Source organism: Chlorocebus sabaeus, chromosome 2 (assembly GCF_047675955.1).
Source record: "Chlorocebus sabaeus isolate Y175 chromosome 2, mChlSab1.0.hap1, whole genome shotgun sequence".
In the NCBI taxonomy this organism is placed as follows: Eukaryota; Metazoa; Chordata; class Mammalia; order Primates; family Cercopithecidae; genus Chlorocebus; species Chlorocebus sabaeus.
Window position 1 is genome coordinate 1860130 of NC_132905.1, and position 26015 is coordinate 1886144.

The following is a 26015-nucleotide window of genomic DNA, read 5'->3' on the forward strand; positions in this document are numbered from 1 at the left end:
CAGGCCGCGGGGACCCGAGACCAGGCGAGCCGATTGCTGGCTGGCACCGAGGCCACGCTGGGCCGGGCGAAGACGCTGTTGGCGGCTATCCGGGCTGTGGACCGCACCCTGAGCGGTAGGGGCCAGCCCAGCCAGGCTCAGGGCTCAGAGCCAGGAGGGCTGCCTCGGGCAGGGGCGGGGGTGCCTGGCCAAGCTTGGCCTGGAAGAACAGGCAGGGTCTGTCTGCTTAGATGGGAGACAGCACCTCGAGTGAACAGTAGGGCAGGGTTGGGAGGTTGGCGACACAGCCGTGTGGCCAAACAGGTGGCCCCAGGAGACATCAGATCCCTCGACAGCCTCCCCAGGAAATGTGCTGGTTAGATGTTCACGCTCACAGATGTCCCGTAGTACACACTGAGACACAGGACTTTGGAGAGACTTGGTTCCCTGAGCCTAACAGGACCTGCTGGCCCAGCCTGAGGGTTGGCAGGGGGTGCCATTTCAGAGAGAGATGACCAGGGAGCAGGGTGGGCCAGGCGGCGAGGGGAAGGATGAGAAGGCCTCAGAAGCCAGCTGAGCAGAGTGGTGTCAGGGTGTTGGGGCAGCCGTGGCCTTTGGCCCAGGGGCTCTAGGGGCCACCCAGGTGCACTCAGGTCCTGGGCCGCTGGCCTGCCAAGGGTGGCAGGGCTGGGGTCTTAGGCTTGGAAGCCAGCAGGCAGGTGCACTAGTACGGGCGGCCCCAGGCTCTGATGACCCCGTGCCCCACAGAGCTCATGTCCCAGACCGGCCACCTGGGGCTGGCCAATGCCTCGGCTCTGTCAGGTGAGCAGCTGCGCCGGACGCTGGCCGAGGTGGAGCGGCTGCTCTGGGAGATGCGGGCCCGGGACCTGGGGGCCCCGCGGGCAGCTGCTGAGGCTGAGTTGGCTGCAGCGCAGAGATGTGAGTGGTGTTGGCCTTGGCAGGCGGGTGGGGAGAGGCAGGGACCTGGGAGCTCCAAGGGGGAGGTCAGTGTGGAGTGGCATCAGGTGGGTATCACAGGGCAGATGGGACTGGTGGTCACCAAGTGGAGACCAGGGGTCACAAAGGAGCCTGGCTTCCAGAGTGACCACCCTCACCCTGGTCTCGGTTAGTGCTGGCCCGAGTGCAGGAGCAGCTGAGCAGCCTCTGGGAGGAGAACCAGGCACTGGCCAACACACACCCGCGACCGGCTGGCCCAGCATGAGGCCGGTCTCATGGACCTGCGAGAGGCCTTGAACCGGGCAGTGGACGCCACGCGGGAGGCCCAGGAGCTCAACAGCCGCAACCAGGAGCGCCTGGAGGAAGCCCTGGTGAGGACCCCGGACTTGCCCTTGCTCCTGCTCCTGCTCCTCTTCCTGCCTCCTCCCTGCCATTCTTCTCCCGTCCCGCTCCTCCCCTTCCCCCTGCCCCCTCCTCCCCCCTCCCCCCCTCCTCCCCCCTCCCCCCTCCTCCCCCTCCCCCCTCCTCTTCCCTCCTTTCCCCCTCCTCCCCCCTCCTTTCCCCCTCCTCCCCCTCCTTTCCCCCTCCTCCCCCCTCCTTTCCCCCTCCTCCCCCCTCCTCCACCTCCCCCTCCTCCCCCTCCTTTCCCCCTCCTCCCACCTCCCCCTCCCCCTCCCCCCCTCCTCCCCCCTCTCCCCCCTCCTCCCCCTCCCCCCCTCCTCCCCCCTCTCCCCCCTCCTCCCCCCTCTCCCCCCTCCTCCCCCTCCCCCCCTCCTCCCCCTCCTCCCCCTCTCCCTTCCTCCCCCTCCTCCCTTCTTCCCCCTCCCCCCCCTTCCCCTCCTCCCCTTCCTCCCCTCTCCCTTCCTCCCCCTCCTCCCTTCTTCCCCCTCCCCCCTTCTTCCCCCTCCCCCTCCCCTTCTTCCCCCCTCCCCCTCCCCTTCTTCCCCCTCCCCCTCCCCTTCTTCCCCCTCCCCCTCCCCTTCTTCCCCCTCCCCTTCTTCCCCCCTCCCCCCTCCTCCCTCCTCCCCCCTCCCCCCTCCTCCCTCCTCCCCCCTCCTCTCCCCTTCCTCTCCCCCTCCTCTCCCCTTCCTCTCCCCCCTCCTCTCCCCTTCCTCTCCCCTTCCTCTCCCCCCTCCTCTCCCCCCTCCTCTCCCCCTCCTCTCCCCCTTCTCCTCCCTCCTCTCCCCCCTCCTCTCCACTCCCTCCTCCACCCCCTCCTCCACCCCCCCTCCCTATTCTCTCCCTCTTCCCTCCTTCCCTCTCCCCGCTTCCCCCTCCTCCTCCCTCTTCTCCTGTCCTGTCCCTCCCCCATCCCCATCCGCTCATCCTCCCCCTTTTGTTTCCTCCTCCCTCTTGCCATCCTCATACCTCCCCACTCCTGATCCCTCCCCCGGCCTCCCCTATTCTCTCCTCCCCCTTCCCCACCTTGTCCCTCCCCACCCCCTCCCATCCTTTCCCCCTCCCCTTTTCTCTCTTCCCCTCCTCCCTCCTCCTTCCGTCACACTCACACATCCTGCCCCTCCTCTCCTCCCCCCTCCTCACCCCCCATACTCACTCTCTTTTTTTCTCTGTTCCCTGCCCCACTGTCCACCCCATCACCTCCTTTAATCTTTTTTTACCTTTCATTGTCCCCAACTCCCCTGCATTGTCTTCAGCAAAGGAAGCAGGAGCTGTCCCGGGACAATGCCACCCTGAAGGCCACTCTGCATGCAGCTAGCGACACCCTGGCCAGTGTCTTCAGATTGCTGCACAGCCTGGACCAGGCCAAGGAGGTGAGTGCAGCCCCTGGCCCCTGTCACCACCCCATCCATGGCCAACTCCCTCCCAGGCCCGTGGGCAGCTTTGTGTGCGCACTTGCATGCAGAGCCCACCCTCAGGGTCGTGGATCAGGTGGCTGTGAGCAGGATGAGGGGCTGCTAAGTCCACTCAACTTCCAGGAGCTGGAGCGCCTCGCCGCCAGCCTGGACGGGGCTCGGACCCCACTGCTGCAGAGGATGCAGACCTTCTCCCCAGCAGGCAGCAAGCTGCGTCTGGTGGAGGCCGCCGAGGCCCACGCACACCAGCTGGACCAGCTGGCACTCAACCTGTCCAGGTGCATGGCCAGGAGAGGAGGGGCCCTGGGCCCACCCTGGGGATGCAGCCTGGGCCTTGGGAACGCTCCTAGGGGCTGAGGCCGTTGTCCTCAAAGAAGCCAGGCCTTCCTCAGCTTCATGGCAAGCTGGGGCCCAGAGTGACAAGAGCAGGCAGGAGCAGTACACCCAGCAGACGACAGGCACGGGCAAAGGCCTGGAGGCGGAACTTGGCGGGCGGGCGTGGGTGCGGCTGACCGTGAGCGCAGGAGGCTGGAGAGCCAGGCCGAGGGTGTCTGCTTGCCCGTGCTTACCTGCTCCTTCGACCTTCCCTTCCACTACAGCATCATCCTGGACATCAACCAGGACCCGCCTTACCCAGAGGGCCATCGAGGCCTCCAGCGCTTACAGCCGCATCCTGCAGGCCGTGCAGGTTGCCGAGGACGCCGCTGGCCAGGCCCTGCAGCAGGCAGACCACACGTGGGCGGTAAGGCCCCTACCTTCCTCTCAGCCCCAGCAGGAGTGCCCCCACCGCCTGCACCTCCCGCAGCCCCGGCCCACGCGTCTGAGCCTCGGTCTGGCCTTTTGCATCCACAGACAGTGGTGCGGCAGGGCCTGGTGGACCGAGCCCGGCAGCTCCTGGCAAACAGCAGTGCACTGGAGGAGGCCGTGCTCCGGGAGCAGCGGAGGCTGGGCCTCGGTGAGTGCTGGGCTCCAATGGGGGCCCTTGGGCCTGCTGGGCATCTAAGCTCCCAGGGACCCTCAGCCCCCAGCCACATGCACGCGTGGGGTTGTGGGTTGCCACAGCGTGTTTTGGGGTGGGGGGGCTTTGGAGGTGGCTCCCCAGCTGCTTGTGTGTCAGCCCCAGGGAGCCCTGCAGGGGAGCCCAGGGAGGAGCAGCCTCCTGCAAGGTACTGGCTGCCACTGAGGCACCAGCTGAGGCACAGGGCACAGGGCAGGATGGTACGTGGCCTCTGCTCTGCTGACTCAAGGACCACGTGTGCCAAGCTGCGCACTGAGAACGGTGTGAGCTGCCAGAACCCGGGGGCGGTCTCTTCTGAGCCTCTGTTGTTTCGTCTGTGCGATGGGGACAGCTCTGCCTGCAGTGGGAACGGAGGCTGCGCTGAGACTCAACACCTCCCCACAGGCCAAGGGACTCCATGTCTGAGTGTCCCTGTCCGTGTGTCTGCCTGTGTGTCAGCCTGTCTGTCCGTGTGTCTGCCTGTGTGTCTGCCTGTGTGTCTGCCTGTGTGTCAGCCTGTGTCTGTCCGTGTGTCAGCCTGTGTGTCCGTGTGTCTGTCTGTGTGTCTGTCTGTCTGTCCGTGTGTCTGCCTGTGTGTCTGCCTGTGTGTCTGTCCGTGTGTCTGCCTGTGTGTCTGTCCGTGTGTCTGCCTGTGTGTCAGCTTGTGTGTCTGTCCGTGTGTCTGCCTGTGTGTTTGCCTGTGTGTCAGCCTGTGTGTCCGTGTGTCAGCCTGTGTGTCCGTGTGTCTGCCTGTGTGTCTGTCCGTGTGTCTGTCCGTGTGTCTGCCTGTCTGTCCGTGTGTCTGCCCGTGTGTCTGCCCGTGTGTCTGCCTGTGTGTCTGCCTGTGTGTCCGTGTCTGCCTGTATGTCTGCCTGTGTGTCTGTCCGTGTGTCTGTCCGTGTGTCTGCCTGTGTGTCTGCCTGTGTGTCTGCCCGTGTGTCTGTCCGTGTGTCTGTCCGTGTGTCTGTCCGTGTGTCTGCCTGTGTGTCAGCCTGTGTGTCTGCCTGTGTGTCTGTCCGTGTGTCTGTCCGTGTGTCTGTGTGTCTGCCTGTTTGTCTGCCTGTGTGTCTGCCTGTTTGTCTGCCTGTGTGTCTGTCCGTGTGTCTGCCTGTGTGTCAGCCTGGGTCCTCCTGGGGTCAGCAGGGTGGAGGTGGGCTGCACTTGTATGTTGGGGGTGAAGCTGCCTGGGAGCTGACGCTGCCTGCCCCGCAGTGTGGGCTGCCCTCCAGGGTGCCGGGACCCAGCTCCGAGACGTCCAGGCCAAGAAGGACCAACTGGAGGCGCACATCCAGGCGGCGCAGGCCATGCTTGCCATGGACACAGGTACGCGGAGCCTGGGCGCGGCTCCCGCAGCTGGCCGACCACGAGGCTCAGTGACACTGGCGCTGGCCACACATGGCTGCTGACCGCTCACTGTGCAGTTGAGGAGACCCCCACAGTGGGCAGCTGGGGCCAGACACAGAACGCCTGCCAGGGAGGTGCCAGGGCTGCAGTTAGCACACAACAGCCCCAGCCGTTGGGAGGCTGGCAGGCTTGGAAGTGCTTTGGGTAGAAGTGGAGGTGTAGGTGGGAGGCTGTAGGCCTGGGCTGGGGGCATTGGGGCGCACCTGCAGGAAGAGCGCCTAGGAGGGCACAGTGGTCAGCGTGGCTGGAACCAAGGGGCTGGCAAGACCTTGGGCGGTGAGGACCAGGGCTCCCACCCTGTGAGGCTTGGAGCAGAGGATGATGTGGCCTCACCCGGTTTCTGAGGGACCCCTGAGACTGCTGGCTGTTCCCAGCGAGCCCAGGAGAGATGGTGGTGCCAGGCGGTGGGAGGTGGCACAGGGCACATGTCCAGGGACCAGCTATGGCCTGGGAGGCTGGGTGCCTGTCCTGGCATGGAGGGGCGTCTGGTGGGATGGGTTTGGATTGCACTGCATTGGGGGTGTGAGGGTCTCACACGATCCGTAGGGGGTTGGATGTCCCTGTTGCTAGCCCGACAAAAGGACTTAGGGACATGAAGCCAGAATGGTCCCTGCTGGCCTCTGCTGAGCCTGCCCTCTGCCCACCACAGACGAGACAAGCAAGAAGATCGCACACGCCAAGGCTGTGGCCGCTGAAGCCCAGGACATGGCCGCCCGTGTGCAGTCGCAGCTGCAGGCCATGCAGGAGAGCGTGGAGCGGTGGCAGGGCCAGTATGAGGGCCTGCGGGGCCAGGACCTGGGCCAGGCGGTGCTCGACGCAGGCCGCTCAGGTGTGCCCATGGCCCTCACGGTGCCCCTGAGGGAGGCGGGGCAGGGTGGGGGGCAAAGGTCTCAGGGCCACCCCTCCCTCTGTGCAGTGTCCAGCCTGGAGAAGACGCTGCCCCAGCTGCTGGCCAAGCTGAGTGTCCTGGAGAACCGTGGGGCGCACAACGCCAGCCTGGTCCTGTCCGCCAGCATCGGCCGTGTGCGGCAGCTTATCGCCCAGGCCCGGGGGGCTGCCAGCAAAGTGAGTGAGAGTCCCAGGGGAAGGTGCACATCAGGGAGGGTGGTGATGGATGCTGATGGACCGTGCCCTGCAGGTCAAGGTGCCCATGAAGTTCAACGGGCGCTCAGGGGTGCAGCTGCGCACCCCACGGGATCTTGCCGACCTTGCTGCCTACACTGCCCTCAAGTTCTACCTGCAGGGCCCGGAGCCTGAGCCTGGGCCGGGAACTGAGGATCACTTTGTGATGTACCTGGGCAGCCGTCAGGTACCGGGCTGGCTGGGTGGATGGGGCCCGAGCTCAGCATCTGTTTGGAAATGGTGGTACCTGGTCCCCGTCCCGACTGTGTTCATCGCTGCTGCAGGCCACTGGTGACTACATGGGTGTGTCTCTGCGTGACAAGAAGGTGCACTGGGTGTATCGGCTGGGTGAGGCGGGCCCCGCGGTCCTAAGCATCGACGAGGACATTGGGGAGCAGTTTGCAGCTGTCAGCCTGGACAGGTGGGAGGCCCTGGAGGGAGTCCGGATGCCTCCAACTGTAGGGCCCATGCCCGTTCGCCATCCCTCACCTCTCCGTGCCCACCCTCCGCCCCTCGCCCCTCCGTGGCCACCCGCCACCCCTCGCCCCTCCGTGGCCACCCGCCGCCCCTCGCCCCTCCGCCTCTCCGTGCCCACTCGCCGCCCCTCGCCTCTCCGTGCCCACCCGCCGCCCCTCGCCTCTCCGTGCCCACCCGCCGCCCCTCCCTCTCCGTGCCCACCCGCCGCCCCTAGACCCTCCGTGCCCACCCGCCGCCCCTCGCCCCTCCGTGCCCACCCCTTGCCCCTCCGTGCCCACCCCTCGCCCCTCCGTGCCCACCCGCCGCCCCTCGCCCTTCCGTGCCCGCCCCTCGCCCCTCCCTCTCCGTGCCTACCCGCCGCCCCTCGCCCCTCCGTGCCCACCCGCCGCCCCTCCCTGTCCGTGCCCACCCCGCCGCCCCTCGCCCCTCCGTGCCCACCCGCCACCCCTCGCCCCTCCGTGCCCACCCGCCACCCCTCGCCCCTCCGCCTCTCCGTGCCCACCCGCCGCCCCTCGCCCCTCCGTGCCCACCCGCCGCCCCTCCCTCTCCGTGCCCACCCGCCGCCCCTCGCCCCTCCGTGCCCACCCGCCACCCCCTCGCCCCTCCGTGCCCACCCGCCGCCCCTCGCCCCTCCGTGCCCACCCGCCGCCCCTCCCTCTCCGTGCCCACCCGCCGCCCCTCGCCCCTCCGTGCCCGCCCGCCGCCCCTCGCCCCTCCGTGCCCGCCCGCCGCCCCTCGCCCCTCCGTGCCCACCCGCCGCCCCTCGCCCCTCCGTGCCCACCCGCCGCCCCTCGCCCCTCCGTGCCCACCCGCCGCCCCTCCCTCTCCGTGCCCACCCGCCACCCCTCGCCCCTCCGTGCCCACCCGCCGCCCCTCGCCCCTCCGTGCCCACCCGCCGCCCCTCGCCCCTCCGTGCCCACCCGCCGCCCCTCCCTCTCCGTGCCCACCCGCCGCCCCTCGCCCCTCCGTGCCCACCCGCCGCCCCTCCCTCTCCGTGCCCACCCGCCGCCCCTCGCCCCTCCGTGCCCACCCGCCGCCCCTCGCCCCTCCGTGCCCACCCGCCGCCCCTCGCCCCTCCGTGCCCACCCGCCGCCCCTCGCCCCTCCGTGCCCACCCGCCGCCCCTTGCCCCTCCGTGCCCACCCGCCGCCCCTTGCCCCTCCGTGCCCACCCGCCGCCCCTCCCTCTCCGTGCTCACTCACCAACCCTAGCCTCTGCCCTCAGGACTCTCCAATTTGGCCACATGTCTGTCACAGTGGAGAGACAGATGATCCAGGAAACCAAGGGTGACACGGTGGCCCCTGGGGCAGAGGGGCTGCTCAACCTGCGGCCAGACGACTTTGTCTTCTACGTCGGGGGTTACCCCAGTACCTTCACGGTGAGCCCGCCCAGCCGGGGGCAGCCTGGGAGGGGCTCCACAGCCCCAAGTCACTTGTGTCCTGGAGAGCTGTGGGTTCTCTTGGTATCTCGCCTCGGTCCGTCCTGCTGTAGTCTGAAGTCCCCTTGGTCCATCCTGGAGGGGAGATGCCTCAGGCCAGGTGCCCTGACCCAGCCTTGTGCCCACAGCCCCCTCCCCTGCTTCGCTTCCCTGGCTACCGGGGCTGCATCGAGATGGACACGCTGAACGAGGAGGTGGTCAGCCTCTACAACTTCGAGAGGACCTTCCAGCTGGACACGGCTGTGGACAGGCCTTGTGCCCGGTGCGTGTGGCCTGCCCTCCCCATCTCCACCCACCCCACCCTCCGCTGACCCCAGAACTTCTGACCTGCAGCTCCAAGTCGACCGGGGACCCGTGGCTCACAGACGGCTCCTACCTGGATGGCACTGGTTTTGCCCGCATCAGCTTCGATGGTCAGATCAGCACCACCAAGCGCTTTGAACAGGAGCTGCGACTTGTATCCTACAGTGGGGTCCTCTTCTTCCTGAAGCAGCAGGTATGCCGGGCACACCTGTCTCACCGTCCCCACTTGCACTGATCCTGCCCCACACTAACCCTGCCCTGTTTCTGCAGAGCCAGTTCCTGTGCTTGGCCGTGCGAGAAGGCAGCCTCGTGCTGCTGTATGACTTTGGCGCTGGCCTGAGAGAGGCTGTCCCACTGCAGACCCCACCGCCCCTGACCTCGGCCAGCAAGGCGGTAAGGTCAGGGTGGGGCCAGGGTGGCAGGGAGAGGAGGTGGGATGATGGGGGCGGGGCAGGCCACAGGGACACAGCTGGCCCTGGAGCCCGCACTGGTCCTGCAGATCCAGGTGTTCCTGCTGGGGGGCAGCCGCAAGCGTGTGCTGGTGCGTGTAGAGCGGGCCACGGTGTTCAGCGTGGAGCAGGACAATGCTCTGGAACTGGCCGACGCCTACTACCTGGGGGGCGCGCCACCCGACCAGCTGCCCCCGAGGTGAGCACTCTGCAGCTGGGGCTCCGAGGCCAGGCTGTCGGGGCGGGAGGCTGGGCTTAGAGGCGGTGCCCTGACTCACATCCCTGTGTCCCCGCAGCCTGCGACGGCTCTTCCCCATGGGAGGCTCAGTCCGTGGCTGCGTCAAAGGGATCAAGGCCCTGGGCAAGTATGTGGACCTCAAGCGGCTGAACACGACAGGCGTGAGCGCCGGCTGCACCGCTGACCTGCTGGTGAGCAGCCCTTCCCGGGCTGGGGGTGGCATCTGTGGACATGCAGGGGTACCTGCGGGCACTCAGGGACGGCCTCCCCGCAGGTGGGGCGTGCCATGACTTTCCACGGCCACGGCTTCCTTCACCTGGCACTCTCGAACGTGGCGCCCCTCACTGGCGACGTCTACTCCGGCTTTGGCTTCCACAGTGCCCAGGACAGTGCCCTGCTCTACTACCGGGCGTCCCCGGTGAGACCTCACACCCGTGCCCACTCCCCAACCCGCAGTGGCCGTCGGGGCAGTCAGGACTGGGGTGGCTGGAATGAGTCTGGGTCCCCAGACTGGCCAGCTGACCTGGCTGCTGTCCCCAGGATGGGCCATGCCAGGTGTCCTTGCGGCAGGGCCATGTGGCCCTACAGCTCCTGAGAACTGAAGTGATAGCTGAGGGGGGCTTCGCCGATGGTGCCCCCCATTACGTCGCCTTCTACAGCAATGCCACAGGGTGAGCCTGGCCGCTGGGCCCTCACATGAAGGTCTGGAGGGACACCTGCCTGCACTTGCCCGGACCTCTGTCTCCTCTGAGGTGGGGGTGGGCAGGGTATGGAAGAACCGAGCCTCCGGCCTCCCGCCCCCCAGGGTCTGGCTGTATGTCGACGACCAGCTCCAGCAGATGAAGCCCCACCGGGGATCACCCCCAGAGCCCCAGCCGCAGCCTGAGGGGTCCCCGAGTCTCCTCCTGGGAGGCCTGCCTGAGCCTGACACCCTTCACTTCAGTGGCTGCATAAGCAACGTCTTCGTGCGGCGGTGAGCCTGGTGGGCACTGGGGGGCAAGGCCCCCGCTGGCCTTCTGCAGCTGCTGACCACCTGTCCGCCCTGCACAGGCTCCTGGGCCCACAGCGCGTATTCGACCTGCAGCAGAACCTGGGCAGCGTGAACGTGAGCACGGGCTGTGCACCCAGCCTGCAAGCCCAGACCCTGGACCTGGGGCCTAGAGGACTGCAGACCGCCGCCCGGAAGGTGGGCGCCCCAGGGGTGAGCGGGCAGAGCTGGGGTGACTGGAAGGGTGGCCCCCGTGCGGGCAGCCCCTGCATTCACCATCCATGCCCCCAGGCTTCCCGCCGCAGTCGTCAGCCCACCCAGGACCCCGCCTGCATGCTGCCCCCACACCTCAGGACCACCCGAGACACCTACCAGTTTGGGGGTTCCCTGTCCAGTCACCTGGAGTTTGTGGGCATCCTGGCCCCACATAGGAACTGGTAAGGCCAGACACAGCTGGGGTGGGCTGAGAGGGGCCGCGCAGGCTGACGCCAGCTCCGCTTCCAGGCCCAGCCTCTCCATGCATGTCCTCCCGAGAAGCCCCCGAGGCCTCCTGCTCTTCGCTTCGAGCCTGAGGCCCAGCAGCCCCTCCCTGGCACTCTTCCTGAGCAATGGACACTTCGTCGCACAGATGGAAGGCCTTGGGACTCGGCTCCGCGCCCAGAGCCGCCAGCGCTCCCGGCCTGGCCACTGGCACAAGGTACGGGCCAAGAAGAAGGAAGGTGGGCAGGGCCTGGCGGCCCTACCCTGACCCGCCTCCTGCCCCCAGGTCTCCGTGCGCTGGGAGAAGAACCGGATCCTGCTGGTGACGGACGGGGCCCGGGCCTGGAGCCAGGAGGGGCCACGCCGGCAGCACCAGGGGGCAGAGCACCCCCAGCCCCACACCCTCTTTGTAGGGGGCCTCCCGGCCAGCAGCCACAGCTCCAAACTTCCGGTGAGAACCATCTTGCCCCGGCCCTCACTCCCCACCCACTGTTCACCCCTTTCAGCTGCCCTGGGCCCTGATCCCTGCCCTGTCTGCTCCCTATAGGTGACCGTCGGGTTTAGCGGCTGTGTGAAGAGACTGAGGCTGCACGGGAGGCCCCTGGGGGCCCCCACACGGATGGCAGGGGTCACACCCTGCATCTCGGGCCCCCTGGAGGCGGGCCTGTTCTTCCCAGGCAGCGGGGGAGTTATCACTTTAGGTCTGTGGGTGCTGGCATCCCAGGCCCCAGCAGGGCAGGGCAGCGGGCTCCGGGAGGTTCTGGGGAGGGGCCCCCCCTTCCTTCTCTATCACAACCTCTCCCTGCAGACCTCCCAGGAGCTACACTGCCTGACGTGGGCCTGGAACTGGAGGTGCGGCCCCTGGCAGTCACCGGCCTGATCTTCCACTTGGGCCAGGCCCGGACACCCCCCTATTTGCAGCTGCAGGTGACTGAGAAGCAAGTAAGCCTGGCAGGGGTGGCACACCAGGGCTGGGTTTGCCTCTCCATTCTGGTGACCTTGGGGGCATGCCCTGACCCTCCCTTCCTACCCCGCCAGGTCCTGCTGCGGGCGGACGACGGAGCAGGGGAGTTCTCCACATCAGTGACCCGCCCCTCAGTGCTGTGTGACGGCCAGTGGCACCGGCTGGCAGGTGAGGCCCCTCCTGTGGCCAGGGCACTCTGCCACTCCCACCCCCACTCTTCTGCAGAGAGGGAGTCAAGCGGGACTCTGGGTGGGGCAGCTTCTTTCAGGGCTGGAGAGAGGCCTGGCTGGGGACTACCTGGCCTCAGAGTCCACCTTCTCCCACAGTGATGAAAGGCGGGAACGTGCTCCGGCTAGAGGTGGACGCGCAGAGCAACCACACCGTGGGCCCCTCGCTGGCGGCTGCGGCTGGTGCCCCAGCCCCTCTGCACCTCGGGGGCCTGCCTGGTGAGTGCAGCCTTAATCAAGCGTGGGGAAGCTGCCCCTCAGGACTAGAGGCTGCGTAACCCACCCCCCTCCCACCCTCCTGTGGTGTGGAACAAGACAGAGGCTGGGTGGGGGACCTATGTCTGGGAAGGGGCGGTGGGTCCCAAGCTGCCCTCCAACCAGCCTTCTTCCATCTTCCCTGCCCCCCCAGAGCCCACGGCCATGCAGCCCTGGCCCCCCGCCTACCGTGGCTGCATGAGGCGGCTGACAGTGAACCAGGCCCCCGTCACCATGACTCGTTCTGCAGAGGTCCACGGGGCAGTAGGGGCCAGTGGCTGCCCAGCCGCCTAGGGCACTGCCAGCCCCGGCCTCTGGTCAGGCCCTTGCAGGTGACTCCTCTCACTGCCCTTTGTGCTCGCCTCATAGGTGTTTACTGGGATTCTAGGCTCTATGGGTGACAGATCTTGTTTCTGGAGATGGTTTAAGTTATATCTTTTTACATGAAAGAATAAAATACTGCAAAATGTTTTTATACTTGGCCCTTCCACCTATTTTTAATTGTGAGAGAGTTGTAATCACTGGTTCCTCCTTTAAAAAGTAACTTCTGTGTAACTGAATGTTGACTTAAATATGGAGTCTCAAGACAGGTCTGGAACTGGCCCCGGGGTGACCGTTTTCCATTGTTAGGTCAAGTAAGTTTCTCTGGGATCCTACAGCAGCGCCTCACGCTAGCATCTGTCCAGCCAAAACTCCTTTGGGCAAAGAAAGGAGGCGTTGGCGGGTAAAAGAAAAGACTTTATTATCAGTGGGTGGGAGGTGAGGCTGTGCAACGCACTGCAAGCGCCGAGTCAGTCCCTCGGAGGACGGCGCGTGGCTCAGTCCAGGCTCATGTCCTCCTCTTCGTCCTTCTTGTCCTTTGTGTCGCCCTCTTTCTGCTCGGGCTTGGCGTTGTTCTGCATGGCTTTGGCAAACGCTTCCACATCTAGAACACGTTAAAGACACAAGGTGGCGTCTAACCCTTGCCCAGAACTGGGGATCAAAGCGGTGGGATCAAGGGCAGAAGGGCTGTGACCTTCGCCCCCTCAGCCCCACTTCGCAAATCCAGGGGGACAGGAATGGACCCTGCCTCTGGCTCTGGCCCGGAGGTGCAGGCACAGCCACTTACCGCCCTTGTTGGCGGCCTCCACAGCCTCCGCAGGCAGACCGAACTGGCACATGAGGGGGCCCAGCTGCCCCGAGGCCAAGGCTGCGCTGAACATGCCCAGGGCCTGCAAGGAAGAGCCAGGCGAGGGCTGAGCTCCACCCTGGGCTGCGGCCCAGAGCCGCACTGCTGAGCTGCCAGCTCTGGGGGTCGGGTACATGAGGCACGGCCACGGTGAAGGTGGGGCAGGGCCTCTTCCTCCCTCCTGCCCACTCCCTGAGCACACAGCGGAGGGCACCCTGGGCCCGGCCTCTACCTGCTGGAACTGGGGCGAGGTCAGGGTGTTCTGGATCTCCTCCGCGGTCTGCGGCAGTGACTCCCCAGATGGCAAGTAGGGAAGCAGGCGCTCCTGGACGTCCGCGTTGGCGAGGATGGGAGCCATGATCTCTGGCGTCAGTACACTGGCCAGGTCCACTGGGACACAAGAACACGGCCATCAGCTCGATGCCAGCCTAAGTGCCCACATGGAGGGTATGCAAGCAGGGGCTCAGCCCATGGCCCCAGCACCCCAGGCGCGCACAAAAGGCAGACGCCTTGGAAGGTCAGCTTGCCAGGGACAGCAGGCCCCATGCCCCCCAGCTCCGGACGACAGCGCATATTACCTTGCTGGCCACCCGCTGGCCCAGCCGGTACATTCATCGTGGCCAGGATGCTCTGGAGGTCGCTCAGCTGGATGGGCTGGGTGGGGCTGGCTGCTGTGCTGGCTCCGTTCCCGGAACTGGGCGCAGGGCTCGGGCTAGTTGCTGAGGCAGCTGCTGGAGCAGAAGGGGCTGGGGTGGCACGGGTGGAAGAGGTGGTGGATGACGGGGTGACCGCTGCCGACTGGCTCCGGGAGCTGCGAAGACAGAGGGCACCGCTGGAGCGGACACGCCCCCACACAGCAGGGCCTACTCGCAGGGTCCAAGGTGCCAGGCCAGGATTCCCCGCTGTCCCTCCCATAACACCGTGGCGCCCGCATGGCGGGGCTGGAGCGATGGGGCTCACCTGGAGGAGGAGCTGCTCCCTGGAGGCCCGCTGCTCCCCAGTAAGCTGGCCAGGCCAGGTCCAGTCAGGGCCCCCAGCCCACCTGCGTGGGGCAAGGAAATGCGAGCTTTTATGCCCTCTAGCCCACCAGGAAGCGCCTGCCCCTCCCCAGGCCAGAGGAGCAGGAATTCCCAACATCAAAGCCAGGAGCCGCAGGGTGAAGCGGGGCGGGGGGGCCACAGGCCCGGAGGAGCCGCAGGGTGAAGCGGGGCGGGGGGGCCACAGGCCCGGAGGAGCCGCAGGGGTGAAGCGGGGCGGGGGGGCCACAGGCCCGGAGGAGCCGCAGGGGTGAAGCGGGGGTGGGGGGGGGGCCACAGGCCCGGAGGAGCCGCAGGGGTGAAGCGGGGCGGGGGGGGCCACAGGCCCGGAGGAGCCGCAGGGTGAAGCGGGGCGGGGGGGCCACAGGCCCGGAGGAGCCGCAGGGTGAAGCGGGGCGGGGGGGGCCACAGGCCCGGAGGAGCCGCAGGGGTGAAGCGGGGGGGGGGGCCACAGGCCCGGAGGAGCCGCAGGGTGAAGCGGGGCGGGGGGGCCACAGGCCCGGAGGAGCCGCAGGGGTGAAGCGGGGGGGGGGGGGGCCACAGGCCCGGAGGAGCCGCAGGGGTGAAGCGGGGCGGGGGGGCCACAGGCCCGGAGGAGCCGCAGGGGTGAAGCGGGGCGGGGGGGCCACAGGCCCGGAGGAGCCGCAGGGGTGAAGCGGGGCGGGGGGGCCACAGGCCCGGAGGAGCCGCAGGGGTGAAGCGGGGGGGGGGGGGGGGGGGGCCACAGGCCCGGAGGAGCCGCGGGGCGGGCGGACACTTGCAGCTGTGTTCTGGAAGCAAGGTCACTTCTGTTCCATCCCATGACACAATTCATGTGCTTAGATTAAAAGCAGATTCAGTCCAGATCCCACCCAAAGGGACAAATATTTCTGAAGGGCCAAGCACACGGGTCTGTACTCCATGAACTAGCAGCAGGCAGGCAGCCATATGGGCCAAGGGACCCAGGACAGGAACCCCAGCTCCCTCCAGTCCTCCAGCCCCGCCGCTCAGCCAGCCATCCTCCTCTGAAGTACCCAACTGGGGTCCTTACCAGGGGCCCAGAAATCTGCGCCTACCCAGCTCTGGCCACAGGCAAACAAGCACATTCCCAAAGGGGAACCAGCTTGCAGACACACAGGCTCCCCGACACTACGCAGACAGCTAGCAAAAGTTTAAAGGAAACAGAGACAGGGCCTCAAAGCATTCCCAGCGGAAGCTGCCTGAGAGCCCGGGTGGCGAACGTTACCCAGTCCTCCGAGGCCAGCTGGTCCGATGAGCTGCATGAGCTGACTGTGGCTCATGTTCCCCAGCAGGCTCTGCAGGCCGCCCTCACCTGGAAAACACTGCAGCTCAGGGGTCCTGCTCCAGCCAGATCCATGCCGGCCCCACAGCACCACCCCAGCCAGCCCCACTCCGGCCCCACAGTGCTGCCTGGGCCTCTGCTGAGCACCCCACTCGGCTGCCTCTGAACTCTACAGGCGGCACCACTTGAAGTGAGGCAATGGTGGGACACAGACCCGTCCTACCCCATGAAGATGGGACTGGGGAGTGACCCAGGGAGCTCACAGGGTCTCTAACTTAGAATCTTCTATTTCCACTTCCAAACAACCTGTGCGGAGGAAGCGAGTCATCCACAGTAGACTCCGGCCTCCCAGGAAACCCTGAGCTCATGTGACAGAGCTGACAGTTACCGCCTAGTGCAGAGAGCTCGTGGCCGCTGCTCCCACTCGCCCCCAGCGCCCCAGGCATGGGGGGGTTGTTCAGATATTCGTTGACTTTCCGGCAGTGCTCCTCATCCTGGTCTGTCTTGGGTTCCTGCAGAGAAAGGACACGTAAGGGCAGGAGCCGATGCCAGCTCACTCTGAGGGCCACCACAGCCATCCTCTGAGCTGGCTTACAGGTGAGGGACCTGAGAGGCACAGGCGCGTGTGCCTGGCTACACAGTGCTGAGGAGACAAGACTCAGCCCAGCAGGTGAGGGGATGGCAGTGGTGCCTTCTGAGCACAATGCTCCGCGCCCTGTCCCAGTCTGCTGCAATCCTGGGTGTGCCCTGTCCCCCTCCACCCATTTCACAGATGGGGAGCCTAAGGCTCCAAAGGCACTTAGCTGCTGCCAAGCCAAGTCCTCTCACCCTCTTGCCCTCTGGGGTGTGGTTCTTTATACACCCGTCTCCTTCCTTCAACCAGTGGAAGGCAGCAAACTGGCCCACTCAGCACACCACAGCCCAGAGCCACGGCAGGCCCTCACAATCGAGCACACGTGTGTGTCCCCACACGTGCACAGACCAGGGTCAGAAGCATCAACCTGCGAGCACACAGAGCTGGGAGCAGAGCACCCACGCACACCTCGAACAGCTATGGAGGCTGCAGGGTGCCAGGGACACTGGGAGTCCCCGCCCTCACGGGCACACCCCGAACAGCTATGGAGGCAGCAGGGCACCAGGGACACTGGGAGTCCCTGCCCTCATGGCAAACCGGGGACAAGGACTTAAAAGTCATCAACAGGAAAATTGGGAAAAAAAGGGGAGTTGGACACTATTTCTTGGCAAAACCATGGAAAAACACGTTCTACACCAGCAGGTGGCAAACTGTGCTCCCCATCTGTGTTTGCAAATAAAGTTTAATTGGAACTCGGCTATGCCTGTTCATTTCCCAGGCCACGTGCACAGTACCTGCAGAGGTGAGCAGCAACACGAACCATCTGCCCCACAAAGGGCTCTCAGACAGGGCCACCCTTGCTCTCGAAAGGGCCAAGGTTGGGGGTGGGGACAGCAGCTCCACCCCCGGCAGAGAGCATGGCGTTCTCTCTCCACACTGCAAACGCATGCACACGCTTTCCGACCACAGGCCCGCCACCAGTTTTCACCTCCAGATTACACTGGCTTATGGAAAATAATCTGTGTACCAGGCAATTCTTTGCAACACTGCCTGTAACAGCACAAAAAACGGCAACAAGCTCAATGGTCACTGACAGATGGCAGAATGAATGAGCAATGGCCTCTGCACCCAACGGACGCTCTGCAGCTGTGGGTAAGAGAAAACCTGGGCGCTGATACCCCTGGCCTCCAGGACACACTGCCAGGGAAGGGGCAGGGCTGTGGAATGGGAGAGGAGGATGCTTCGCTTCTGTGAGCCACACAGGAGCCCCTGCCTCTGCTGCAAGGGCCTCAGTGACCCACGGCAAGGGGCAGAGAGGGCACTGGGCATCGCTGGAACCAGGGTCAGCATGCCTGCCTGCCTGGAAATTCCACACCGCAATTGGGTACCCGGAGCCCAGCCTGGAGCCGCCGTACTCTGGGAGAGGACCTCGGCCCCAGGGAACATGCACCACAGTCCTGGGGTGGCATCTCAGGCCGTGTGGCCGGTGCCTGCTGGTTTGTAACAGCCAGTTGCACCACACTGCAAGCAAGTTCCTAACTGAATCACAGGGCAACAAAAACGCAAAACCCCAAGAGCTGCCCCGTACCTGCATCCAGAAGAAAAGCCGCTTGGACCCTGCCTTGAACTTCAGCACGTAGACCCTCCCGCTGGGGCACTGCGGCACCCGCTTGAACTCACAGTCGTCAGGGAAGATGATCAAGTCCTGGTAAGCCACAGGAAGAGAGAGTCAGCGGTGCAGATGGCACCACTGTGCCCAGTCTCAGGACAGCATGCCAGGCCCTGGGTCTAACGGGGTGGGGTGCACAAGAGGCAGCTAAGCCGCCAGATCCCTCGCTGGCAGGGTCTCCACCAGGTGGAGAAGCCAGGGTCAGAGACAGCCCATGAAAGGCAAGGCGCGGGGGGGAGAGCAGGGAAATGGGCCTTTCAGATAGCAACTGGGTTTCTGAGACGTGTTGGGAACAACATTCCTAGAGTAGTTAAAAGGTCAACTCTGAACTACTCTCCAATGTAACAAAAAACAACTTAAAGTTTGAAGAACAAAGAAGACTGAGTGAAGCGGCCAGGCAGAGAGCTCCAGGCTCTCCAGGGCCACACCTCCAACCCCAGGCACCTCACACGGAAAGTTCAAGACACACAGTGGCTGAGACGCCCCTGTCTTCGCGGAAACCAGGCCGACCCATCAGCACGGCAGCCGATGACGGCCTCACGAGCGTTCCCCAGATGCGGCCAAGCCCCCACCGCGAACTCCAAAGCGAGGACTCGGAGGGCCCGAGAAGTCGCCTGTCCCGCTGTTGCGGCTCTGGGACACTCACGTCTTCCACGTTCCCGGACGTCCTGTCCTTCCAGCAGAAGTGAATAAGCGAGTCGTCCGTCTGCTGAATGTACACCAGCCCTTTCCGCTTATCCGGGGTCACGGTGGTCCCCTTCAGGGACATCTTTCCCGCCCGAAACTCCACCAGGTACTTGTTGGAGGCGCCCCGAGAGCCTGGCACCAGGCTTGGGAAGAGCGCGCCTGAGGTCGTCATCCTGAAAGCGCGGAGACGACGCTGAGACGCGGCGGTCACGGTCGCCTGCGGTCCGGCAAGCTCCCGCCCCCCGGGGTGTTTGGGAGCAGGGGGCCGGCGCCCAGAGCTGCCTAAGGCCGCGCAGGCCCCGTCCACACTGACACGCCGGGCTGCTTTCCGCGTTTCCCCCGCGCCCGCCGAACGCACCGCCCGCAGTCGGCGCTGGGCCGCGGCAGCCCCGCCGAGCCTAATGGGGCCGGCCCCAGGCGTGACGCCGTCTCCTCGGGGAACCAGCCTCGACGCGCCGCCCCGGCGACCCGCTCCGCGGGGCAGACCCGCCCGAGCTCCCGCCGAGCCCCACGTTAGGGCCGCAGGCGGAACCGGGGCGGCGCCCGAACCACAGAGCCCCCACCCGGCCCGGCCCCCGCAGGCCCCGTCCGCCGCGCCGGCCACCTTCTCGTCCTGGCTGACCCCGCCCCATCCCCGGACCAGCAGCCCCTGCCCCCGCCTCCGGTCGCCCCCGGCCGCCCCAGGACCTGAGACCCCCGCACCTGCCTCGCGCCCACACTCGTACGAGAGGCGCCGTCCGGGCTCTTCCTCCTCGGCGCCTGCCGGGCCCCGCCGGAAGCCCGCGTTCGGCCCGCCCCGCCTGCCGCTCTCGCCACCGATTGGGCCCCGGAGGCCGCGCGGCCGGCCCTAATCTGCCACCGATTGGCGAGGGCGACCGTCCATCGCACTCGCTCCTCCCCGGTCCGCCCCCGCGCCGGCGCCTCTTTTCCGGCGGAAGCGCGGGCCGGGAGGCGCGTGGGCCAGAGCGGCCCCTATTGTTGCTGTGTCATAGGGGAGCGGCGGCGGCCCCTAGAGGCGGCGCCAAGGACCGCAGGCGGGTTTCAGAAGCGCGCTGGGGACCTGCTGAGGTCGGGCCAAGCCCACCCCTCGGCGTCGCCAGCCCGGGCGGGCAGAGCTGTCACTCGTGTGACTGTGCCAGCGGATAGGCGGAAGTCGAGGGGGGCTACGCACAGAAGTGACCATGGTTCAGCGCTTCGGGCACCCGGGCAGGAGCCGCAGTCCACGCGTCCGGGAGAGCAGGGGTCCGGGGAGAGCAGGGGTGAGAACCGTGACATGGTCTCAGCTGCATACATCTAGTCCCGCAGGGGTCGGGGAGGGCAGGGGTTAGGGAGGGGTGGGTCCCGGAGGAGAGGAGTCCCGGGAGGGGAGGGATCTAGGAGGGGTGAGTCCGGGAGGGGAGGGGTTCCCGGAGGGGAGGGGGCCCGGGAGGGAAGAGGGTCCCGGAGGGGAGGGATCCGGGAGGGGAGGAGTCAGGGAAGGCCTGAGTCCCAGAGGGGTGGGGTCCTGGAAGGGAGGGGTCCCGGAGGGCAGGAGCTTATCCTCTGGGCGCCTGGATGGGAAAGGCCACAGGGTAAAAAGGCTGCAGTCGCCCTCCAGTGTTGTGTAACTTTGAGTCACTTTTGACACAAACTAAAGCGAAGACAACAGAGAGTGCTTGTGGCGCCCCAGCCGGCTGCTGAAGAGGGACACGTTCTTTGGGATTTGCCTACAGCGACGCCAGGCGGGGGCTCTTAGAGGGGTCGGGCACGGTGGCTCACGCCTGTAATTCCAGCACTTTGGGAGGCCGAGGTGGGCGGATCACTTGAGGCCAAGAGTTCAAGACCAGCCTGGGCAACATGATGAAACCCCGACTCTACTAAGAATGCAAAAATTAGCAAGGAGTGCTGGCACATGCCTGTAATTCCAGCTACTCAGGAGGCTGAGGCACGAGAATCGCCTGAACCTGGGAGGTGGAGGTTGCAGTGAGCTGAGATTGTGCCACTGCACTCCAGCCTGGGCAACAAAGGGAGACTCTTCAAAAATAAAAAATAAAATAAATAAATAATAGTAATAAAAATAGGTCAGGAGCTTCGTGAGAACCCCGAGGTGCAGTGGCCTCGGCACCCCAGTTAAGCAGAAGGACTAGATGTCTGCAGCTGAGACCGTGCCAGGGTCCTCGGGTTCTCCTTTGCCCACTGCTCACTTCCTTCTTTCCTTCAGATACTCTGCTCACTTCGGGCGCTCCCCGGGGTCAGCATGTGCTTGGTGGCTCACCCTCCGAGTGGATGCACAGCTCTCTGAGGTCTTTAGGTGTATGTTTTCATTCACCCTTGTTGGGAGATGCGTTGGTGTTGATGCTGGCAGCTCCAGTCCTTTCTGCAGGGAGCCTACTGCTCAGCCCTCCATTGTCTCGGTGGCAGAACTTGTGCCAGTTATGTTTAGTCGCCAGCTTTTGACTGTCATAATGCTCCCATTCATGTTGTTTTGGAAAATGTAGCTATTTTTCATTTTAAAATATGTGTTAACAGGTAGTGAGTTTGTTATTTTTATGTAGTTAAATAGTTTTAAATGTCCTCTTAATTCCTAGTATGGTAAATGTCAATAAAGCTCACATAAACAAAAGCTCTTTGGGGTCCTGTATAACTTTTAAGAATTTAAGGGGTCCAGAGGCTAAAGGGCTTGAGAGGGGCTAACACAAAGCTCTGGGGTCGGCTGGTGATAGGTGCGCCACTGATACTGCAGCCCCGTCCTCGTGCCCTCGTGTAAAACAGGGAAAAAGTGGAAATGAGAAAACCCAACCCGGCTTTCCCGGCAAGAGGGTGGCAGGCAAGTGTCACTTATTTACGTCACAGACAGCCGCAGGGGCCAAGTGTGCAGAGGCCAACGAAGTGGCCAAGAGTGCCCTGGATTTACCATTTCCTCCAGTTCCTGGTGGCCCTGTGGCCTGGGATGGCTCAAAACAAACAAAAAACCCCAGAACTCTTTACCTACACTTCAAGTGAAATTCGCACATTCCTATGAGCACGCCGCAGTGAGGAAACAAGCCGCAGCCAGACAGGCATTGCAGAGGGCACTGTGGGTGCCTGCTGCCAGCGCACGGGCTCTATGCGTGTGTGGGGTGTGGCACCTGGAGCACCCAGCAGCCCAGGACTCCAGCTGTGGCCACGGAGTGAGTGGGGGCACACGCTGCTTTCTGTCAGGAATCTCGGACTTGAAGCACACTCAAGGTTGGAATCTCGGACTTGAAGCACACGCAAGGTTGGAATCTCGGACTTGAAGCACACGCAAGGTTGGAATCTCGGACTTGAAGCACACGCAAGGTTGGAATCTCGGACTTGAAGCACACGCAAGGTTGGAATCTCGGACTTGAAGCACACGCAAGGTTGGAATCTCGGACTTGAAGCACACGCAAGGTTGGAATCTCGGACTTGAAGCACACGCAAGGTTGGAATCTCGGACTTGAAGCACACGCAAGGTTGGAATCTCGGACTTGAAGCACACGCAAGGTTGGAATCTCGGACTTGAAGCACACGCAAGGTTGGAATCTCGGACTTGAAGCACACGCAAGGTTGGAATCTCGGACTTGAAGCACACGCAAGGTTGGAATCTCGGACTTGAAGCACACGCAAGGTTGGAATCTCGGACTTGAAGCACACGCAAGGTTGGAATCTCGGACTTGAAGCACACGCAAGGTTGGAATCTCGGACTTGAAGCACACGCAAGGTTGGAATCTCGGACTTGAAGCACACGCAAGGTTGGAATCTCGGACTTGAAGCACACGCAAGGTTGGAATCTCGGACTTGAAGCACACGCAAGGTTGGAATCTCGGACTTGAAGCACACGCAAGGTTGGAATCTCGGACTTGAAGCACACGCAAGGTTGGAATCTCGGACTTGAAGCACACGCAAGGTTGGAATCTCGGACTTGAAGCACACGCAAGGTTGGAATCTCGGACTTGAAGCACACGCAAGGTTGGAATCTCGGACTTGAAGCACACGCAAGGTTGGAATCTCGGACTTGAAGCACACGCAAGGTTGGAATCTCGGACTTGAAGCACACGCAAGGTTGGAATCTCGGACTTGAAGCACACGCAAGGTTGGAATCTCGGACTTGAAGCACACGCAAGGTTGGAATCTCGGACTTGAAGCACACGCAAGGTTGGAATCTCGGACTTGAAGCACACGCAAGGTTGGAATCTCGGACTTGAAGCACACGCAAGGTTGGAATCTCGGACTTGAAGCACACGCAAGGTTGGAATCTCGGACTTGAAGCACACGCAAGGTTGGAATCTCGGACTTGAAGCACACGCAAGGTTGGAAGGGCTGTGTGACAGGCGCAGCTGTCGCTATCTAATTGGTCGCTGATGGCAGTTGGTACGATGTCTGCAAAATGCCTGCAGCATCTAGAGGAGCAGCCTCACCGGGACACGCGCATTCAACTCAAGGATTTGGATTAAGAGATCCCCTAAAGGAGATTTCTATTCATCCTGTTTAGCAAAAAAACAAAAAACAAAAAACAAAAAACAACAACAAAAAAAACAAGCCCTGGACTTGCACGATGGCTCACACCTGTAATCCCAGCACTTTGGGAGGCCAAGGTGAGAGGGTCCCTCGAAGCCCAGGAGTTCAAGACCAGCTTAACCAAGACAGTGAGACCCCGTCTTTACAAAAAGACAAATGAAACAAGAGCCAGGCGTGGCGGTGCACGCCTGTAGTCTCAGCTACTTGGGAGGCTGACGTGAAGGTCAAGGCCGCAGTGAGCCGTGATGTGAGCCGTGATGGCACCACTGCACTCCAGCCTGGGTGACAGAGCGAGACCCTGTCCCAAGAAAGCCCCAAACTGTGAAGAAAGCACACCCTGACGCCCTCCACGTGCTGCAGGCTCCTCGGGTGAAAGCCCGGGCCGTGCCGCCACGTCAGCAGAAGACACCTCCGGATGTTTCACCGAAGAAGTCGCAGGCGGCAAAGGCACCGTGGCAAGCTGCTCAACACCATTACTCATGAGAGAAATGCCAATGAAATACACCTGCTGGGGCTACAAGCAAACGACAGAAGGTGCCAGGCAAAGTTGGGAACGCCAATGGCATGGCTACTTGGGAAAAGCGTTAGGCAGGGGTAGGGTTTTTTAAACTTTTTACTTTTTTTTTTTTTTTTTGAGATGGAGTCTTACTCTATCCCCTAGGCTGGAGTGCAGTGGCTTGATCTCAGCTCACTGCAGCCCCCGCCTCCCGGGTTCAAGCAGTTCTCCCACCTCAGCCTCCTGAGTAGTTGGGATTACAGGTGCACGCCACCAGGCCCAGCTAATTTTTGTATTTTTATTAGAGATGGGGTTTCACCATGTTGGCCGAGCTGGTCTCGAACTCCTGAACTTGAGCGATCCACCCACCTCGACCTCCCAAAGTGCTGGAATTACAGGTGTGAGCCACCATGCCTTGCGTTTTTTTTTTTTTTTTTTAACATTTAAAAAATGTCTAAGACAAGTCACAACTGAGCGGAGGGCGAACAGTTCTGGTTCCCCTGGGTGTTCGGTGAGCTGCGCCGACACCAGGTCAGCACCCAGAGTCTGCCATTGGCATCGAGGTCCACCATCGGTCCATCTGTGCTGCCATACCACCACCACTGACCAGGCAGTTCACAAAGAGCAGAAACTTACTTTCTCACAGTTCTGCAGGGCAGGAAGTCAGCGTGAGTGGGGCGGCAGGCTTGGTTGTCTGCTGAGAGCTGCTCTCCTCATCTGACATGGCGCTGATGCTCTGTGGGGCAGACCAGGCAGTGTGGGATGAGCCTCTGGCTCCAGAATCAGGCAATGATGGTGGAACCCCACAGCCACACACCTGGAGCATTCCAAGAGCATGGACGTCCCATGGACCGTGTGTCCCTCCGCCCCAGCCACAGTGACCACTGGGATGACCGTGTCTGCTCAGCTCACACTCCTGAAAAGCACGGAGGTGCTGGGGCCACTTACGGCAGAAGGCAGGCAGCTGAAACCTGTGGCACCAGGCACTTCGCTGCTTCTAGCAGTAGCCTCCCCCTGCCAGTGGAGGGGAGTCCATCAGAGCCTCCTGCTGCTTGGAGAACCTGGGTGCTCCACCCCTTGCATGTGCCACCCAACAGATCTCATGAGTGTTCCCCAGTCTCCTCCCCACAGGGCAGTTTTTGGAAATGAGCATTTGCTTGGCCAATCCTCAGGAACACACGGTCCAAACATCTGATAACTGGGCATGAGGATTTCATGCATAGCAGATTTGTAGCCCTTTTCAAAATGGCCAGAGCGGCTGAGATGGTGAAAAATTGCTCAATGTAAAACAAAGATCACCTGCTGCCCGTCTTCAGAGAATCTTCATTCAAAACTTAGAGGCTAACATTTATTTTCACAGATATGTACACAGCCCTCTGAAAAACCTGAGGATGACTGTGTTAATGCAGATTGGCACTGAGTTATTAAATATTATAAAATAAGCGTGTTCTGCTGGCATCTTTTCTCAGCTGCCGTGTCCATGCTGCCTGCTGGGATGAATGTCGCTGGAGGAGCAGCTGGGCGCAGGCACGGTGAGGGGTGAGGGCCTGGGAGGCGTGGGCAACAGGAGCGCCCGGCTGCATGCCATCGCCCTCTGCAGAGCCACCGTCGCGCTTCTAAACATCTGGCCACAGAGGCCTGGCTCCCAAAGCTCACCAAGCGAAGGACCAACTGCAAAGTGAACTTCGTACCCAGAATTGGCAAACGTGGCTTTTGCCTCCCAGAAATTTTACGTCAGCCTGTAGAGGACGGTGAGGGACATCTTTTGAGGGGTCCCGAGGGAGACCCAGCTCCCACGCTGCCTGGCGAGCAGCAGGAGCCACAGCCAAGTTCTCGGCCACCGCAGGGGCCCCGTCTTTCGTGCCCACTTTACACACAGGCAAGTCCAGACGTGCCCATCAGAGAAAACTGGGACCATCATGACTTCCTTCGGATGGATCGAACTCTCCTCTGGGTCCAGCTGTGCCCCTCGCCCACGCCCTGTGAACTCTGTCGCCCAGCACAGTGGGAAGCTCATCGGAACTTGTAACTGTCTTTGCTTTGTTTTCCTTCACGGAAATGACAAGGACCTTTAAAACTTGTAAATCCCCATTTCCGCTGGGGAGAAATTTTCCCCAAAGAGCAGGACACAGGACGCAGGACGCCTTGTGAGGAGGCCTCCAGGAATTTTTCTCGTCCTGTTCGAACCTCCTGACCTTGTGTTCGGATGTGTCTGGCAAACCGTGGCAGGTCCTTGGTGTTTAAGGCCAGTGCCCCAGATGGACAGCTCCATGCTCAGACACGTGGACAGTGGGGTGCCCGGAGGCCACCAGGGTGGCATGTGGCACTTCAAGTGCTGGGCCCTGCTGGGTCTGACATTTGCGTCCCCTGCAGCAGACTGCTTGTCAGGCAGAGTTGTAGCCCTGACCCTCCAACCAGCACAGATGCCATGAGTTCTGGAGATGGTGTCTGGGAGCGGTGGTGGTGACCGGAAGCACCTGCAGGCACCGCTCTTCTGTGCCAGCTTTCCCA

At 63.3% G+C, this 26015-nt stretch overlaps 2 protein-coding genes across 4 annotated transcripts in view; one reads left to right on the forward strand and one right to left on the reverse strand.

Annotated features, from left to right (window-relative positions):
• LAMA5 (laminin subunit alpha 5) overlaps positions 1-12568 on the forward strand; it is a 60567-nt gene extending 47999 nt beyond the window's left edge. The window contains 32 exon segments of the mRNA XM_073005386.1: positions 4-115; positions 748-918; positions 1110-1168; positions 1170-1307; positions 2592-2708; positions 2874-3028; positions 3350-3374; positions 3376-3492; positions 3603-3705; positions 4960-5070; positions 5801-5980; positions 6068-6216; positions 6290-6460; positions 6558-6694; positions 7974-8127; positions 8316-8449; positions 8521-8683; positions 8761-8883; positions 8990-9138; positions 9236-9368; positions 9452-9595; positions 9718-9848; positions 9983-10150; positions 10228-10363; positions 10457-10602; positions 10670-10862; positions 10932-11096; positions 11193-11346; positions 11454-11587; positions 11684-11777; positions 11936-12055; positions 12246-12568. Of these exon segments, the coding sequence (XP_072861487.1) occupies positions 4-115; positions 748-918; positions 1110-1168; positions 1170-1307; positions 2592-2708; positions 2874-3028; positions 3350-3374; positions 3376-3492; positions 3603-3705; positions 4960-5070; positions 5801-5980; positions 6068-6216; positions 6290-6460; positions 6558-6694; positions 7974-8127; positions 8316-8449; positions 8521-8683; positions 8761-8883; positions 8990-9138; positions 9236-9368; positions 9452-9595; positions 9718-9848; positions 9983-10150; positions 10228-10363; positions 10457-10602; positions 10670-10862; positions 10932-11096; positions 11193-11346; positions 11454-11587; positions 11684-11777; positions 11936-12055; positions 12246-12385 (4326 nt within the window). The 3' untranslated portion in view covers positions 12386-12568.
• Positions 12569-12808: 240 nt separating this feature from the next.
• On the reverse strand, positions 12809-19360 carry ADRM1 (ADRM1 26S proteasome ubiquitin receptor). Of its 3 annotated transcripts, none has more exons than XM_008011877.3 (10): positions 19215-19360; positions 18468-18681; positions 17741-17857; positions 15967-16090; positions 15522-15608; positions 14220-14301; positions 13838-14070; positions 13492-13649; positions 13200-13302; positions 12809-13016 (listed from the first exon to the last, which is right to left on the reverse strand). In XM_008011877.3, exons 2-10 carry the CDS (start codon positions 18678-18680, stop codon positions 12910-12912), a joined length of 1224 nt encoding a protein of 407 aa, XP_008010068.1. In that variant the 5' UTR covers position 18681; positions 19215-19360; the 3' UTR covers positions 12809-12909. The 3 variants fall into 3 exon arrangements, with proteins under 3 accessions (XP_008010068.1, XP_008010060.1, XP_008010077.1); XM_008011869.3 differs by having other exon boundaries at positions 19211-19332; XM_008011886.3 differs by lacking the exon at positions 13200-13302 and having other exon boundaries at positions 19211-19332.
• Between the last annotated feature and the right edge of the window lie 6655 nt (positions 19361-26015).

Excerpts from the sequence above, each read along its gene's own strand:
- ADRM1 (XM_008011877.3), bottom strand. The coding sequence starts at position 18,680 with ATGACGACCTCAGGCGCGCTCTTCCCAAGCCTGGTGCCAGGCTCTCGG. Across the intron at positions 15,609-15,966 it reads CGAGCTCTCTGCACTAGGCG|GTGAGGGCGGCCTGCAGAGC; the intron begins GTAACTGTCAGC and ends AGTGTTTTCCAG. Across the intron at positions 13,650-13,837 it reads GCCAGCGGGTGGCCAGCAAG|TGGACCTGGCCAGTGTACTG; the intron begins GTAATATGCGCT and ends CTTGTGTCCCAG.